This window comes from Marmota flaviventris, chromosome 11 (assembly GCF_047511675.1).
Source record: "Marmota flaviventris isolate mMarFla1 chromosome 11, mMarFla1.hap1, whole genome shotgun sequence".
NCBI classification, from domain to species: domain Eukaryota; kingdom Metazoa; phylum Chordata; class Mammalia; order Rodentia; family Sciuridae; genus Marmota; species Marmota flaviventris.
Window position 1 is genome coordinate 62,024,467 of NC_092508.1, and position 18,867 is coordinate 62,043,333.

The 18,867-nt window shown below is 36.7% G+C and overlaps 3 protein-coding genes across 4 annotated transcripts in view; 1 reads left to right on the forward strand and 2 right to left on the reverse strand.

Annotated features, from left to right (window-relative positions):
• Klhl23 (kelch like family member 23) overlaps window positions 1–14,176 on the reverse strand; it is a 34,934-nt gene extending 20,758 nt beyond the window's left edge. For both annotated transcript variants that reach the window (XM_071619101.1, XM_071619102.1), the window contains exons 1-2: window positions 14,089–14,176; window positions 7,819–7,939 (exon numbers count right to left, since the gene is read on the reverse strand). The gene's annotated coding sequence lies outside the window, so the exon portion shown is untranslated. The remainder of the gene's footprint in view (window positions 1–7,818; window positions 7,940–14,088) is intronic.
• Window positions 10,739–14,177, reverse strand: Phospho2 (phosphatase, orphan 2). The gene is made up of 2 exons (XM_027946134.2): window positions 14,089–14,177; window positions 10,739–11,493 (listed from the first exon to the last, which is right to left on the reverse strand). The coding sequence occupies exon 2, from the start codon at window positions 11,465–11,467 to the stop codon at window positions 10,742–10,744; it is 726 nt and encodes a 241-aa protein (XP_027801935.1). The 5' UTR covers window positions 11,468–11,493; window positions 14,089–14,177; the 3' UTR covers window positions 10,739–10,741.
• A 2,491-nt stretch (window positions 14,178–16,668) lies between these two features.
• The window catches only part of Cfap210 (cilia and flagella associated protein 210), a 39,843-nt gene continuing 37,644 nt past the window's right edge, over window positions 16,669–18,867 (forward strand). Inside the window, exon 1 of the mRNA XM_027946179.2 lies at window positions 16,669–16,790. Within this exon, the coding sequence (XP_027801980.1) occupies window positions 16,742–16,790 (49 nt within the window). The 5' untranslated portion in view covers window positions 16,669–16,741. The remainder of the gene's footprint in view (window positions 16,791–18,867) is intronic.

The window sequence follows — 18,867 nt, forward strand, 5'->3', positions numbered from 1 at the left end:
ATCAAACAAATCAAATGTCTTCTTAGTCTGTTTTCTGTTACTATAACTGAATACCATAGACTGAATAATTTATAAATGATAGAATTGGTTCATTCAACTCCTGGTTCTAGGAACTGGGAAGTCCAAGAGTGTGGACATATGCTAAGGGCTTCACTGCTGCACCATGTCAGAGGCATCACAGGGCAGAACAGAGCAAGTGAACATCAACACAGGTCTCTCTTTCACTTCTTATAAAGCTACCAATGCCATCAGGGGGGCTCCTTCCTGACAGCCTTACCTAAAATCCTAATTAATGCCCAAAGACCCCACTTCCCAATACCATCAACTCATAAATTTGGCCTTTAAGTTTTAACATTTTTGGAGAGTACATTCAAACCATGGCATAACAGACTGATACTCTCAAATAAGGCAGAGATTAAAACTCTTTAAAGATTTCCTATCTCATTCATTAAAAACCAAAGTACTTACAGTGGTCTCCTGGATGCCCACCCCTAGCTACTAGCTATTTCATTTTGTCTAAACTGTTCTTTTGACAAGTTCAATCACTGATGTCAGGTTTTTGTTCAATGTTACGTCCCAGTAAGGTCTTCTTTTACCAACCTATTTGAAACGATTTCCCTACTACCATTTGTTATTCCCTGATCTCCTTTTCTGCTTTATTCTAAACCATATTACTTTTTATCATCAAAGTATTGTATATTTTGCTTATTTGTCATTTTATTATCTCCTATGAGAATGTAAACTCCATGGGAGCTGTGATTTCTTTTTAATAGTCTTGGGGATCCTACCCAGGGCCTTGCCTGTGCTAGGCAAGTACTCTATCATTGAGCTACACCCCCAGCCCAACCTAAGTACTCTTGTTTATGCTGATTACTAAGAGGAAGCATACCTTCTTTTTATGTATTACTACATACACATCCCACCTCTTCATTCTAATTGTAAATTGTATCTTTCTTTGTAAAAGACATAGTTCTCCACTCCTTATTATTCATCAGTTATTATTTTGTTAATGACACATAGTAGATACCTAAAAAGTATTTTGTGATTGAAGTATTTTTAGCACCAAAATTTGTATAATAGGATATTTTCTAGTTAAATGTAAAGGGGCCACGTTTTCAATAGATGCCTCAAAGAATAAACTTTTATGTTGAACTGAGGATAATAACTTATTGTTTGGACTGGTTGTGAAAAAAAAAATGTGATTTGGGTAGGTAACAAAATCCAGAGTATGACTATAGAGTGGTAGAGAAACGTGAACCAGCAAGGTTTCCAGTTGTACTGGTTATAAAATTTTATGTGGCAATCAGAATTTAGCTTAATTGTGAGTATTTCTTGCTAGTTGTTTACATATGTGATTGAACATCCATCATTTAAATATAAAAGAGAAACTAGATTTTTGCTAAGTAACTTCTTCCATAAACAATGGGAGTTTCTAAAAATTTCTATCATGGCAAACATCCACAATAATATTTCCATATGAATCATCATAACAGAGAATTCACTTTGTATAACACAAACAAGTACAATAGCTTTTGGCCCAGAATATATCCCTTTCAGAGCACATTTGAAATCTGTCTACTATAGAGCTACTATATTCTCTATCTAAAAAGGAATCCAACAGAGTGCACAAACTATAGGGTATTAAGTGAAACAGTCAATTAATTATTGTACATATATAAATCATATATATATCCTTACAACTGGTCTCATCTGAAGATGTGCTATAGAAGCATTAGGTCAGTAAAAGACTAAACCATGTTCTGGGAAAAAATATATCTGCTATTAATCAGGGAAGTTGCTATAAATTCTAATCCCACTTAAACACTTAGCCAAGGGGCTGGGGATGTGGCTCAAGTGGTAGCGCGCTTGCCTGGCATACATGCGGCCCGGGTTCGATCCTCAGCACCACATACAAAAAACAAAGATGTTGTGTCCGCCGAAAACTAAAAAAATAAATATTAAAATTCTTAAAAAAAAAAAAAAAAACACTTAGCCAAGCCACTGTACCCCATTCAGTGCTTGCCTGCATTTGCCCTATCAATACCACCTGTCCATTAAAGCAGCTTATGAGACAGCAAAGAGAATCTCTAACTCTTCCTGAGAGCTAATTTCAAGCAAGAGATTAAAATGTATATGTTTTAAAACAAATGAATATGCAAGCATGTCTGAGATGGCATTTTTAAAAAAGTGGACTAGAGATGTAATTATAGGTTACACTATAAAAGACCCTTTAGGGGGCTGGGGTGGTGGCTCAATGGTAGAGTGCTTGCCTAGCATGTGTAAGGCACTGAGTTTGATTCTCAGCACCACATATAAATAAATAAAACATGGGCTGGGGTTGTGGCTCAGTGGTAGAGCACTTGCCTAGCACATGCAAGGCCCTGGGTTCAATTCCCAGTACTACATAAAAATAAATAAATAAATAAAGGTGTCCAACTACAACTAAAAAATAAATCTTTAAAAATAAATAAACAAATAAAACAAAGGTCCGTTAACAACTAAAAAATATTAAAAAAAAGATGTTTAGTGTCAGATTTAAGCTAATAGATATGTGCCACAAATACACATTTAATACTTGGGTAGGAAATGAAACTATGTATCTAACAAAAGAAGTAGGTGATTGAGTTAGGCATCAAAATATTTATGAAACATATTTCTATGTTGTTACAAGGCTATAGAATTGGTGATAAGAAAATTAAAATTTCAGAGAAAAATGTTCTGGATCTGTGCCTTTAACAGAAGCCATTATTTGGTACATAATTTAGCATGTGATTGCTCTATCTTCACATGATCTACAAATAAAGATGTAGACTAAGAGCTGGGAATGCAGCTAAGTGGTTCACTTGCCTTGCATATTTGAAGTCCTGGGTTGGATCCCCAACAACAATAAAGAAAGGTATGAACTCTAACCACTGAAGGTTGTTACAATTGGAGTGAGAATAGCTACCATTGATATCTAGTGAACAGAGGTCAAAAATGTTAAATATCCTGCAACGCACAAGAACTCTCCCCTGAAAAAAGAAATTATCTGGTCCAAAATGTCTATAATACCGAAGTTGAGAAAGTCTGTATTAAGTCATTCACCATACTGTTAACAGAGCCCCTTTGAAATTAAAAGTTGCATCCCAACTTTCTGGTAACTACTTTTCTGCATCTGGAGTTTCCCCTTGCTGAGAATGGAAACTGAAAAGTTGCATCCTGGCTCAGGCAGGTGCCAAAAAACTGAAATTGTGGCCTACTTTTGACTAGCACTAAATCTACATATGTATATATTCTGCCATTTGTCCCACTGGACCCCTCTCCTCCTATAAAAGCTATTCATACCCTCAAGTCTCTATCCTTGTGGGAACAAGGTTGGCTTTGAATAAACTTGTTTTCCTTCACCAACCTCCGTCTCCCAAAGTTTAATGTAGCAACAAGATACAGGCTGAGAAAAACAAAAGACCATTTTATATTCTTGATTGTATTTTAAAACCTTGATTTAGATCCTATTAAGACCCCATAAATGCTATGGTATCCTGCTTAGAGAGGCAAGGTTGCTTCTTCTTGCGGACTGCCCTCCTTCCCAAAGCCCTTGCTGGTTGGAGTAATCCTGCTCTTCTTATCTACAGCTGAAGGAGGTTTGATGTCAAAAAACTTATACCATCCAGTCTCCAAATTTTCATAAGATACTCCAGCTTTTTAGATCTGATGGACATTTTTCCAACTGCTACCTAGGTTCACTGCTGGAGGCTTTGGGAACTTGTCCCATGAGTGGTCATTTCTTTCTGGCTAACATCTGTAATGGTTCAATAAATTTTGTTTCTGAGATCCTGGTTTAATACCTGCCACAGAATAATTTACCCCAACTACTATTCACTGATCACTAAAGGAGACTAATTAGACACAGAAATAAACTGCTTAAATGGGACCTAGTATTATTACCAGGAATGAAGGTTCTACTATTTGCCTAGCATGTAAAAGGCCCTAGGTTCAATCCCAGCACCAAATAAATAATTTTAAAAAATCTCCATGAGGTAAAGTCATCTTTCCTGTTTGAGTCTCATATTCCCATGCCTTAGACATGTAATAAAATTTGTGTTCTTTTTCCTGTGACTTTTTCAGTGTATTTTATAGACTAAAGTTCCCAAAACTTCAGCAGGAAAAGAGAAAATTTAAAACTTCCGTACAATGCAAATACTGTTTGTCACAAATATAGCAATGTTACTATGCTCCATATATGAAGTATTCAAATAGATAAGCAGAACACAAGACCCTACTGATAAGTGAGCAAAGAACATGCCCTGACATTTAAAAATAGGAAACAGAAATGAAATGAAGTTGGACCTTGGATTGGGGGTGTAGTTCAGTGGTAGAGAACTTATGTGAGGCCCTGGATTCAATCCCCAACACTAAAATAATGATAATAATAATAATAATAATAATAATAATAATAATAATAAAAAATAAAAATGTTGGACCTCAATAAACTAGCATTTATTCACTGTATAGTGTGTGTGCTCAAGGTGTTAGGTGCTGGCATATGTAAGGTATAGAGTTTCTTTTCAAACAAAGGCTCTTTAGCATCCATTCTTATTGGCTGGTGCTTCTGATTTTATTGGTTGGTACCTATAGTGATTGTCAAACATTTTAAATATCATTAAATATGTGCCAATGCCTTCTTAACTTGTAGTAAATTAAATAATACTCCCCTATCCAAATATATCAGGGCTAATCCATAGGACTTGTAAATGTTGCCTTGAAAAGAAAAATGGGTATTTCCAGATGTGATTAAGCCTCTTAAAATGGGGAGATTACCCTTGTTACATCAAAATTCTTGAGACCAAAGGAATCTCTAAGTAAATGGGTTTAACAAGCCATTATTATGCTAGTCAGATAAAGGACCAGATCCTGGGACAAGTTCCCCCAACTTCCAGCAGCCAGCCTAGAAAGCAGTTGGAAAATGTCTACTGGACTTAATTCTAAGAACATTTTTATAACAAAACTTTGGGGAAGGAAAATGTAAGTTGTTTATATTTAACCTGTCTTGCTACTGCTAAAAGGAGTGGGATAACACAAAGTGAGGAATGTTTTGGGGTAGATGGGCAGTCCACAGGAGAAGTAATTATTGCTTCTGGATTAGCTGGTGTTGTAACAGGATGTGGTGGCTGGCACCTAGGAGGTCCTGATGGTATTTGAAGTAAGGTTTTAACATACATTCAGAACTGAGAAGTGGACTTTGTTGTTTATGGACTGTAGCTATTAACCAATTAACCTTACCCAGCACTCCTCCTCTTTATCCTCTGGTCCTTGTAATTAAATTGAGGACAACTTAGAACATTTTTTTTCTCATCTTGGATGGTCTAGGTAGGCCCTAAATGTAATCACAAGTGTCATCATAAGAAAAGTCAGAGAGAGATTTAACACAGACAGACAAGAAAGGGTCTTGAGTTGTTGCCCAGGCTACATTCAAGCGATCCTCCTGTCTCTGCCTCCCAGGTAGCTGGGAAGCATGAGCCACCAGGACAAGTTAAAGCTATTAGGTTCTGAGGTAATTCATTATGCAGCAATAGATAACTAATACAGTCACAAATTACCAAAGCTCACTCAAGAGATGTAACTTGAATAGTCCTTCATTTAATAAAAAAATTCAAATATGGTTAAAAACCTTCCAACAAAGAAAACTCCGCAAGCCTAGATGAAGTTGAAATTGGTCACTGTTGAAGTCAATCAAGCATTTTAAAAAATAATGACCAGCTATTATTTTCATTGTTGCTTCTTTTAATGTAATATTTATTTTTGGCTGCTTTATACTCTTTCCATTTTTGTTAATCAGCAGGTTTTTAAAAACATTTATTTATTTTTAGTTGTAGTTGGACACAATACCTTCATTTTGTTTATTTGTTTTTACGTGGTGCTGAGGATCAAACCCAGGGCCTTGCACATGCTAGGCGAGCACTCTACCGCTGAGCTACAACAGCAGTTTTATAATGTGATTTCTCTTTCTTTTTTTTTTTGGTGCTGGGGACTAAATCCTGGGCCTTGTGCACATTAAGCATGCATTCTACCACTGAGATATACATACCCCTATTTGCTTTTCATTTTATTTATCCTGTTTAGGGGTTCATAGGTTCTTTCTTTTTTCCAGCTATGTTGCTCAGGGTGGCCTTGAACTTCTGGGCTCCAGAGATCCTCTTGCCTCAGTCTCACCTAATAGCTGGGAATACAGGTGTCTACCACTATTATGTCCAGTTGATATTAGTTCTTAAAACTAGTTTGATGTCTTTCATCAATTTTGTGAAGTTCTGTCATTATCTTACAAACTATATTCTTCTCCCCTGGGACACTCTTTCCTATGTTAGATCTTTTTACAACATTTTTCTTTTGTATTTTCATTGTTTTGTCCCTCTTTGCATCATTCTGTTTTCTTCTAACTTGTGTTTATTCGCCAATTCTTTTTCATTATTGCCTGCTCTGCTGTCAGATCTATTCATTAAAATTCTGATTTTCATTTCTAGTATTTCCATTTTGTTTTTAATATAATTTTCAGTTCTTTGCCAAAATTCTCAGAAGTTTGTCTCTGAGGACTCCAATATCTGGAGGTCCTGCAGATGTGTTTAAAAAAACAATTTTTGCTGGTTTTCACTCATGTCTCTTTGTGTGGCTACTTTTATTGTGTACCCTACAATGTGCTTGCAAAACTTCACAGATCTATTTATTTTTGGAGTACTGAGAATTGAACCCAGAGGAACTTTACCACTGAGTTACATTTCAAGCCCTTTTTATTTTATTTATTTAAAGTGTTTCTTTTTTAGTTCTTTTTAGGTGGACACAATATCTTTATTTTACATTTATGTGGCACTGAGGATCGAACCCAGTGCCTTGTGCATGCTGAGTGAGCATTCTACCACTGAGCCACGACCCCAGTCCCCTTTTTATTTTTGAGAAGGGTCTTGCAAAGTTTCTTAGTGAGTTGTTAAGTTAGCAAGGCTGTACTTGAACTTGGGATCTTCCTGCCTCGGCCTCCCAAGGTTCTGGGATTACAGGTGTGTGCCACGTGCCTGGTCACATTTATTTTGAGGACTAGTATGTTAGTATGTTAGTTTCTTTCTGCTGCATAACAATATTTCTATAAATTTAATGTCTTAATTGCAAGATCCTCTGCTTCATGGTCTAAGGTTACAATCATAGTGTTAGCTGGTCTCAGTTGAAGCTCCATTGGAGCAGGTTCACTTCGAAAATCATAGGTTGCTGGCAGCATTTGGTTCCTTGCAGAATACTGGAATCAGGGCTAGAGACCACCCTCACTTGCTGGCCATGTGGCTTCTTCCAGCAGCCAGCTTCAACATGTCAGTTTGCTCTTAAGATCGGCATGAGCATTTGATGTAATCATTTATACACAATCATGTATACACCGTCATCTTCATGTTATTTTATTGATTTGAAACAAGCCATAGATCACACACACACACACAAGGAATACCAAATGACAGGGATTAGTTTAAGAGTCTTCTATCCCTAGTCCTCATAAGAAGTAAATTTAGATTTGCTTTTGCCAGGCACCTTGGAACTCTAAAAATCTTAGATTCAATACAATTTCAGAGACAGAGTATTTAAAGCCATCCCTTTAAAAGTATATTTACTTCTGGATCATTCTTACTCCTAATGAGCACTACTTAGGATCCTTTTCCCCTGACTCAAAGTGAGGGAAAAGCTTTACCAATGCAGACATACTTCAGTGTCTCTTCCTCTGGTCTCATGAAGTTATCAACATAACCCCTTAATGCCTCAGCTACCACTTACAGATAGGGCAATTTACAGGGAAAACAGTCTACTTACCAAAGTTTCTTAGAAATTCTTCATTGTTGTCAGCTCTCTGTAGTCTCTAAGCAGATGTTTTTGACATTTTGTTCAAGTGTCAGCTTTTATGCTCAGCAGAAAATCACTTGGTCGACCATTACTGTAAATGAAACTTATTTTATGTATTTTTGTGGTATAGGGAGGGATTTAACCCAGGACCTTCCACATACTAGGCAAGCATTATTGAGCTACAGTCCTAGTCCAAAAATCTAATTTTTTTTAGTTCTATAATTTTTAATGTTAGTGGTCTGAGCATACACAAATGTAATTTATAAGAATAGATGATTTTCAATATAATCTAACCTATTAAAGCAAAACAGAGATCTACCTTTTAACTTAAAAAAGATTGCAGAGTATCAATTTTTCCTCATTAAATTATTCTGAATATTTATATTTCTGGAGCTTCACATAATTTGGAAAAGAAAATCCTAATATTATTACATACTGAGTATTTATGGCTAAAACATGAGTTTAGAAATTAGAATAGGGGGCTGGGGATGTGGCTCAAGCGGTAGCGCGCTCGCCTGGCATGCATGCGGCCCAGGTTCATCCTCAGCACCACATACAAACAAAGATGTTGTGTCTGCCAAAAAACTAAAAAATAAATATTAAAAAAATTCTTTCTCTCTCTTTAAAAAAAAAGAAATTAGAATAGATTTGTAAAAATTTCTATATTAGTTGATATTTTGCTGATATCCCTATATGAAAGTCTCTTAAATGTTGAATAGTCCTACAAATTACTTATTTGATTGATCAAGACTTCATTGCCACCAGGCGCAGTGGTGCACACATGTAATCCCAGGGGCTTGGGAGGATGAGACTGGAGAATTGTGAGTTCAAAGCCAGCCTCAGCAAAAGCAAGGCACTCAGCAACTCAGTAAGAGCCTGTCTCTAAATAAAATACAAACAAAATAGGGCTGGGGATGTGGCTTAGTGGTCAAGTGCCCCTAAATTCAATCCCCGGTACTCCCACTATCAAAAAAAAAAAAAAAAAGACTACATTGCCAAATAGAAATAACACACTGATTAAACCCAACATACTAGTTATTGTCTATGATGCTAAGACATAAACTTAAGATAATTGAAGGACATTAATATGTATTTTATTTCAAAAAGAAATAAAGTTGATGAGAACTTGGACAATAAATACTGCATCCATTTTTTTTAATATTTATTTTTTAGTTTTTGGTGGACACAACATCTTTATTTTATTTTTATGTGGTGTTGAGGCTCGAGCCCAACGCCCCGCACATGCCAGGCAAGTACGCTACCGCTTGAGCCACATCCCCAGCCCAGCATCTATTTTTTTAAAAATATATTTTTTTTAAGTTGCAGATGGACACAATACCTTTGTTTATTTATTTTTATGTGGTGCTGAGGATCAAACCCAGTGCCTCACATATGTGAGGCAAGCGCTCTACTGCTGAGCCACAACCCCAGTCTCCCCACTTTTTTTTTTTAATGGTGCTGGGAATTGAACCCATGACCTTCTGTGTTAGGTAAGTGTCTACCACTAAGCCACATCCCCAGACCCAGCATCTCTATCTTTAAAATACACTGATTTGAGAGAGAGCCTCTTATTATTATTGTTTTTGGTACCAGAGATTGAACCAGGGTGCTTAACCACTGAGCCACATCCCCAGCGGGGGTATGGGGCACCTTTTTTTTTTTTTTTTTAAGTTGTAGATGGACACAATACCTTTATTTTATTTATTTTGATGTGGTGCTGAGTTTCAAAGCTATTGCCTCATATGTGTGAGGCAAGCTGCCACAGTCTGGCTGGGCACAATTCAGGAGCCACTTGTCAGAAGAAACAACCTTTATTTTTAGAACCACACAAGCCAAACAAAACAGCTCCTCAGGAAAAACCTTCAGAGCCCAACTGCCACCACCGGCTTCCCACAAGCCTCTCAACCTCCCCCACTCCTGCTCTTGAGGCTGATTGGCTGGGTCGCGTGGGTGGAGCCAAAAAAGTCCCCCAATGAGCAGCTCCGTAGTCTGAAAGGGCGGGGAAACAGCTCAATGAGCATCATGGCAGAGGAGCCAATCAGCTAGAAGTTGCTGGCGCCCCTGTGAGCCAATCATCAGCTGGCAGTCTGAAAGTTTGCTGGGGCCCCTATGGCTGTGGCTCTCAACAGCAAGCACTCTGCCACTGAGTCTCAATCTCAGCCCTGATACAGGGTCTTGGTAAATTGCTTAGGTCCTAAACTGTTGAAGCTGGCTTTGAATTTGCAATCCTCCTGCTTCAGCCTCCTGAGCTGCTGGGATTACAGGCAATGTGCCACTGTGCCCAGCTAAAAGCCTCTTTTTCTTATATGAATAAATAACCAGGGGTGGCGGGGGAAGGCATCAGGCTTACTTTTAAGATCTGAAACTACTGGATATACTTTTGAAAATAATTATCTTAAGAAAATTTGGCCACTCTCTCTAGGAATAAGTTAAAAAACATAATCCAACTATACCTTTGGCATAGACCACTGGTTTTACCTACCTCAATTTTGTACTTCTCTTTTTTCCAATTTTTCCTGTACACATGACCACTTGGAAAGCTGTATTTGCCATTTCCTTGCAGTTAGGTGGGGTATTATGACTAAGTTTTCATCAATGGTATTTAAAAGACATCTTGGGTACAATTCTGGGAAATTCCCTTAAACCAGGAGCTGTAACCTTCTCACTGCCCTCTTTCTTGCTAGCCAGAATGTTGCTGTGAGTGTTGGAGCTTACACAACCTAATGAGTTGAAAGCCAAGTGCTTGGTAGAGCAACACTGCAGCCTTGAAATACTTCTGGACTTCTTTGAAGAGAGAGGGGAATTTTTTTCTTTTAAGCCACTAGTGTTAAGGGTCTTAGTTTTATGCTGATGAACCTAATCTTAACTAATACACATTTCAATTGTTGGTATATTACTCCTTTATTAGAAATTGTAAATGAGAAATTATTTCAACACCTGAAGACCAAACTACAATAGAAGATTCCATAGGTTCAAGATTTTGAGACATTCTGGAAAGAGTTTTCTGTAAAGTATATCCTTTCCGTGGCATGGCAACATCATTCTTCTTTAAAAAGGTTACTGGACAGACATCATTCCCACCATCACCTATATACACAATTTGTGTATAATTCACTCCCTGTTGTAACTGTTTTTCTACAAATTCTACCAAAACTACATTTTTGCAAAGATTCTTTGGGCACCTATTGCAAGAATGAGCATGATAATTTTCCACAGTGAGATGACCACTGTTATCAAAAGCTGCTGGATTTGTAAACACTTTAGCAAATATATCATGAAAATTGGCAGCTTCTAAAACCCAGTCTATGAAGACTGAATTTGAATCTGAAATAATGATGCAGTCAAATTTATCCTTATTCTTTCTTATAAAGTTGAAAAGTTCCACCATCCCTGGAGTGAAAGGTATTGATGTCATTGTTGTTTTCATTTCATTTTCTCTTACACCTTCATCTCCCAAATACTTAAAGACTCTGCCCATAAATTCTGTCCAAAATCCTTTTTGATAAGAATCTTGTAGTTCAATAGGAAGTTTTTTGTCTGGAGCACATTGCACAATCCAGGTGTCACTATTGTCATCTATGATTGTATTGTCAAAGTCAAACACCAACAAAATTTTCATGGTTCCAGAAATAGATTTAGGTTACCCTGAAAAAGAAGAAATATGATTCCCTAAACATACTGTGTTTGCATACTGGCTATTAAACTAATTTTAAAGCCTAAGTAACTATTAATCTGCTAAACAAGGAATATGAACAAGTGATTAAGCATATTAAGATCACCACTTAATCACTTTTTCCTAAGAGGCACAGGCCATATTTGAGTATTTTAAGTGAATCGAAAACAAAATATCTAGAAAGGATACTCAGCATTATCATGTTTCTGTGGGGATGATTCTTTGAGCACTCAGAATGAAACTACAGAGCTATCCAGAAAGGAAATTTATGAAGTAATCTCTTATAGTCAAATTTATAAAAGTTATAAGACAGAAGAAAAGTCAAGTGAATCATCCTTACTATCTTTAAATTATCAATCAGTCATACTTATTTTATTACCTTATTATATTTTCAATAATCTTCACATTAAATAACAGGTCATAAATAATAGGGATTCTCCATATAATTTTAGTAACTAAAATTCTGAACAAATTTAACATAGCATGTAATCCTGTAAAATGTAAAATAATTTTTTAAAAAGGTATTTAGCTGAAATTAATTTCTAAATGCCAATGTTATAACTAGGTGACTGCTTAATGTTATCATGAAAATTCTAAAAGAATTATTTGAGAACTGGAGGTCAATTCAATTCTTTCAAACCAAAATAATTCTTGTTAATAGTTTTCACATTAATTTACATCTTCTTTAGATAGTTCAGCTTTGAGGGCCAAATATTCTGAATGTACTTGAGTAATAACACTACTTGTGATGGAACAAATTAGTCTCTATTTTCAGTGTTTCTAACTAGAAAACAACAAAAACAGCTGGGTGAGATGGTGCATGCCTGTAATTCCAGTGGCTGAGGAGGTTGACACAGGAGGAGGAGGAGGAGGAAGATTGTGAGTTCAAAGCCAGCCTCAGCAACTTAGTGAGGCCCTAAGCAACTCAGTGAGACCTCTGTCTCTAAATAAAATACAAAAAAAAAAAAAGACTGGGGATGTAGCTCAGTGGTTGAGTGCTTCTGAGTTCAATCCCCAATACAAAAAAAAGAAAGAAAGAAAAAAATAAGGAAAACCATTAATTATAAATCACAAGAGAAAAGGGAAAATTAAGCAGGTCAACAGACAGTATAAATGTTATCATGTGAAAAAAGTTAGCAATTATATAGAATACCCAGGAAAGGCTAGAACTTGTGTGTGCAAACAAAAAGAAAAAAAGATTGGCAAATATTTTTGAGTAATCATTATATGCAAGGCATGGGACTGGGGACTTACAATCATCATCACATTTAATTTTTACATATTATTAAGTAAAAATTATTATTATCCTCATCCTAAAAATATAAACTGAAACTTAAAAGTAGCTGAGTAGTAGAACTGAAATTTTGGACTCAGCTTAATTCCAAGGTTTTTGCTTTGAAGTACAACACTCCAGTGTCAAAGAAACAGAATATTAAAAAGTATACATTACTTTAAAAATAAAATACAGGGGCTGAGGTTGTAGCTCAGTGGCAGAGTGCTTGCCTAGCATGTGTGAGGCCTTGGGTTGGATCCCCAGTATCACATAAAAACTAAATAAAAAAAGATATTGCATCCATTTACAACTTAAAAAAAAATTACAAAGTAGGCTATCTTGGTTAAAAACATGTTTAATTATAGAAAAATATTCATTAGTCTCAAAATACACACTAATTATAATACCACATTTGTGATCCAATTTATAACCATCCTGAGATTTTAGCAAGAAATCCTAAAAAAAAAAAAAGTGTAGAACTCCACCAATAAGAAAAAGAAGAAATCAATTAAAAATGGGAAACATACCATTTAACCACATGCATTTTCTGGTTTATTACAAAAGATATGTAGTAAAGACAGAATAGAGCTCTTGAAGCACACATGAGAAAGTATTCTTTCTCTCAAAGTTAGAAAATCCTATTGTATGAATTTAGATGGTACACAATATGTTAACACTTTGGATCCTTGTATTATAAATGCTTAATCCAGGTTTCTGTTACTGGCTCCCAGAGATTTAAATGAAGAATTCACTTTTCCATAGAACCAATGTAATAAATAGTAATAAGGCATATTTGATGATCACATTAGTACTATAAGCACATTTTAGATTAAACATTATTATAAGCATTTGGCATTTGTAATTTTAAAAAATTTTCTAGGGTTCAGGGTGAAGCTCAGAAGTAAAGCACTTGGCTAGCATGTATGAAGGTCTGGGTTTGATTCCCAGCTCGTATTAAAAAAAAAAAAAAAAAACTAATGTAACTTATTGTTGGTTGAAAACTGCCTCGATCCTATATTTAGTATATAATAAATTACTGACATTTCTGAACTGTTAGACTCAAAATATCATGACATTGAAGTTAACGTGGCTTTAATGCTGACCTAGGAATATATTTTTCTTAATTTTAGATCTTTTTTCTTTCACCATTCAACATATACCTTTACTAAAAATACTTGGTGCTGGGGATATAGCTCAGTAGGTAGAGTACCTGCCTTGCATGCACAAGGCCCTGGGTTCAATCCCCAGCACCACACACACACAAAAAAAAGAAAAAGAAAGAAAAAATACTTACCAAAATTAGTATTTCCAATACAATTAATCTTACTTCAGCATAGAGTTTAGGTTAAACAGTCATGACAATCTTCAGTTTTAAACACCAGTCAGTTGCCAATTGTTTTTAAACATTTCTCCTATACTGTATGCAGGGAAAAAAGTCTTCTGATTTGGAGCACAGAAATGGAAACCGCTTAACTCCTAAAATTAATAAAAATATTTTAAAAGTTGTATTTTCTAATTATGCTGTTTTTCTTGTATCAGAAAAGCAGTTTTTTTTTTTTTTGGCAACAGGATAAAACCCTTTGAATACACAAATAACCTTAAATAAATACAAAACAGGGAAAGCCATATGGAAAAATATTTTATCCATTGGATAAAATCACAAGTGTTAAGCCAATTGAGATTTCCATGTTCCAGTATTTTTTACTCATTAAGCAATAAAGAAATATCACATTTCATTTTCAGTAAACATTCAGAGATTTAGTGATGTACTCAAAATAAAAAAAAACTCCAAAATATTAAGTGCACAAAGATTTAGTTTTAAGAATGTAAATCTATTTGAAACCTATTTGTTAAAATTCCAAAAACAGTTATTAACTATTCCCCACAAGCAGCATCTATGAGGTATGTCTGCAATGTTTCCAAAAGGTAATGACAGCCTATGTGCTTTTTATAACAATGAAAACTGGAAACTACACAGACATTCAAGAATTGGGGATTGATTAAATCAAGTATGTGTCTGATAGCAATCTAAAGGAATATTTATTCAACCAGTAAAAGCTATGATGTTCAGTTCACAAAATAGTGTTTACATTATAATCCCTTTTTGTTTTTTAAAAAATAAATGTTCTTGTGCACAGCAGTAGGGTCTTGATGAGTAGTTCAACTGCAGTTTCTACCTTCCACATTAATCATGTTAAAAAAAAAAAAAATTCCCCAGAATAACTTAAACTCTGTTTCAGATCATTGTGCAAATGCTATCTTTTTAAATTCACAACAAAAAAAATAAGAGTGAGAGGCAAAGAACAACAAATAACTAACTCTAGATCAACTTGTTTGTGAAGATGTACAGGTTAGAGTTGCAACCTGGTGTCAATAATATCTGACCATGTCAAACTGGCAAATTTCTGACATCAAATCTTATGAGATTCAATACTTTTTGTTAAAACTCTACAGAATTTTTGTTGGGACTCAATACCCCATGATCTCTGATGATTTTGCACATCTTAAAAGCAATGCAGTCACAGTCCATTGCTCTGGACTACTGTCTAGAGGATGTTTGAACAGTTGTAGCCTTGAAAGACAAGTCTGCTGTCCATTAAAAAAAAAAAAAAAAAAAAGATTTGAGTTCCCTCAACTCAGAGTTCCTGTCCTGTGATGCTCACTCCACATCCACATGACTCTGGCCTGCTTCACAACACTCTGGCTTGGGGGAACTGAGGAAAAATTGTTGATATTCTGGCTACTGCTGTAATTCATTCATCTCTGACCTAGGATTCTTGGGTCTTGTACAAAACTGTGACAGGCTGTTTTTAGCCTGCAAACAGGGTCAAATCTCCCACCCTTCCCAGTTCTTGATGAGTTTTAAGCTATGCTCCCCCAAAATGTTGTATGTGCACAACATTTTGTTAGCATTACGATTAATATAAATATTTTATTAATCTTTCCATACTTACCAGCATTATTACAGTGGAACATCTGATAGAAAACCTGAAGAAAAAATAGCACAACTAAGTGTTAGAAACTTACTTATTAAAAATCTTAGGTGCTTTCATTTTGAGTGACATCAGTTTGATGCCTAATGTATACGTGTCGCAGGCAACTAGTTAGTAATGAAATCATCTGTACATCAAGGTGTTTGAGAAGGATCTTTTGAAACCAAGAGCGTACACTCACTCTTCACCGATTTTTGTGTCGTTATAGAGATCTGACTGGTCTTCAAAATACATTCAATTTACTATCATTTAGTTACGAGGCGGCTCAAAATAGCTTAAAGGTCCAAACATGAATGTTTTGGGGACAACATCCAGATTTTAATAGTCCTATTAAAAAAAAAAAAAACAGCCCCACCTAGCCCTGATCAATACCTCAGAAATCAAATCATTTAAATACAGCTTTTGTGTCAATCCCTGGGTTTGAAAGTTAAGGGAGGGCTTTCCCTTCACATTCCACCCGCGAGGAGGTCTGTGGGCCACACACACCGAGCCCAGGCCTCGCACTCAACACACCTGCTGGGTCCACCCCGAACGAAGGCGTCGGGACCTCTTCGGGGTCGACCCCCGAGAGGCGCGCACCAGGTGGGGATGGGAGCAGCAGGCGGGGCCGGGGCCCGGGGTCTCCTCACTGACCCACGCCGGGAGTCAGCAGCCAGCAGCCGTTCTGGCGTCCGCGCGGCTCCCGCGGGTCCGGTCCTCCGGCCTCGCCCCGGCGCCTGCCCGCTAGGGCCGCCCACTCACCCGCCCGACCTCCGCTTTCCGCGCAGGCGCAGCCTCAGATCCCCAGCCTCACCTCCTACTAGGGTGCGTTCCAGGGTCCTCGGCGACAGTCTGCGTCACTTCCGGTAGCGTTGCTAAGCAACCAAGTGGTCGGGGAAACACTCCGTAGGTAGGAGGCTACTTTGCGCTGGTCTCCTATCCGGGTTTGGGCGCGCGGTGTGCTACTAGTTAGAGATGCTAGTGCGGTTTGGGCGGCGCGCTGGACAGGCGAGGGAAAGCACAGGTGAGCTAACCTGGCCCTTTCCTGCTGAATTCCTGGGAGCTTAAGCTTCGGTATTCACTGAATGAATAGGAATATCTTTGGGAAATATCAATGACCTCCTTAGACTCTGCTACAAACCAGCTGAATGGTCTTTACTACAGTCTCTTGAAGGAAACGTCTCTATTACCTCCCTCCACTCTAAAATCTCTCCCTAAGTCAAATGATTTGATAAAGTGTAAAAAACAATAATTATAATGAAGCATCATTAACTTAAGATGTTGTAACTCAATGACCTGTTATAAAGTTTTGACTTTGTAATCGAAATAGAAAAGTGGGACTTCTAAATAAGTATTTATCAGTTTTAACTACAACGGTTTCTTAAGTCTGTAAATCTCCAGCTGGGCGTGGTGGCACACACCTGTAATGCCAGCAGCTTGGGTGACTGAGGCAGGAGGATAACAAGTTTGAGGCCAGCCTCAGTAATTTAGCAAGCCCCTGTTTCCAAATAAGAAATATAAGGGGCTGGACATGTAACTTAGTGGTAAAGACTTCCTGGGTTCAGCCCTCAGTATTGGAAAAAAAATATTCTGTAAATTCCTATATAATATTGTTGCCATGGTAACAACTAGAATCTTGAGTATTTGAACTTTCTTCATGTCATTGACTGAGCTTCTGTAACATTAGCCCCCCTGCACTTGATGCATTCGTTCTCTCACCAGTGGACCCCACCCGGTATTTGTGCAGTGGACATCTTATGAATTAGTAGCAGAGTTGTGCCATGTAAAAGGAGAGAGACACTACCATGTGGCAAGTATTGACAAGCACAATTACGCTCACATATTCACTTTCCTGTATGTGCTATATATGCAGTACTGCACTAAACAACTTAGTTTGCTTACTAAGTGTTAAATGTTTTATGGCAAATGACCCAAAACTTTCCATATGAGCCTCAGCTAAATTATCATCTCCATTTGGGAAGGGTACAGTAGGATAGGGATTCACATACAACTTAAGTAAAACAAATAATTATATGAAAAATTAGTGGAGTGCATTAGCCAGAATAATGGAATAAAGATTCCTAAAAATTCTCCCTTCCAAAAAATCAACAAGAACTCTGAAAAAAAATAGTCAATATCAACTTTTTAGAATTCTGGAAATTAACAAATAATAATCCCAGCATTGTGTGTACAAGAAAAACAGCTGAAACTTGGTAACAACAGGGAAGTATTTGGGATAGTAATTTGCCTTAGGCCTATATTTTTCTCCCAATCCCATGGTATCTTAGAAAAACAGAACAGTAACAGTGAAAACCATTGATTTAGCAGCTTTTGGAGGGGAAAGAACATGATTTGACTCCCTTTAAAACCCATTTCACAGATAACTGTTATTATTTGACATGCTTAGGAATTCCTTGGTGCTATGGCTTAAATGTGGGTACTGCCACCCAAAGGTCCATATGCTAAAGACTTGGTCTTTAAGAGGTAAGGCCTAAGCCACTTATGGTGGCACTAGCCTGTGATTCCAGCTACTGAGAAGCCTTAGGCAGAAGGTCCTGAGTTTGAAGCCAGCCTGGACGACATAGGAGACCCTATCTTAAAAAAAAAAAAAAAAAAATCAGTGATGTAGGGCCTAGTGGGAGGTCCTTAGGTGTACCCTTGAAAGGAATTCTGGAAATCCATACAACATGAATGACAAGTACAAACAAACAGACATAAAAGGCCATATATCGTTTGATTCCTTGTATATGAAATGTCTGAAATAAACAAATCCATAGAAACAGAAGGTAGATAAATGATTGCCAGGGACTGTGAGGATGAGGGTTTATGGGAAGTGATGCTAATGGGTACAATTTTTTTCTGGGATGATGAAAATGGTCTGGAACTATTTTGTATTGATAGTTGCACAATCTTATGACTAGACAAAAATCCACTCAATGTTACATTCAACAATGGCAAATTTTATATATATATAAATTATATATATAATATATATATTAAATTTTCTCCATATATATTTATATAAAATATTGATAATCTTTGGAAGATGCGTCAATAATGCCAGGTACATGGACTGATTTTAGATACATTTAGGTCTGTTG

What these genes read in the sequence shown, in the direction of transcription:
- Phospho2 (XM_027946134.2), bottom strand. Translation starts at nt 11,467, where the DNA reads ATGAAAATTTTGTTGGTGTTTGACTTTGACAATACAATCATAGATGAC.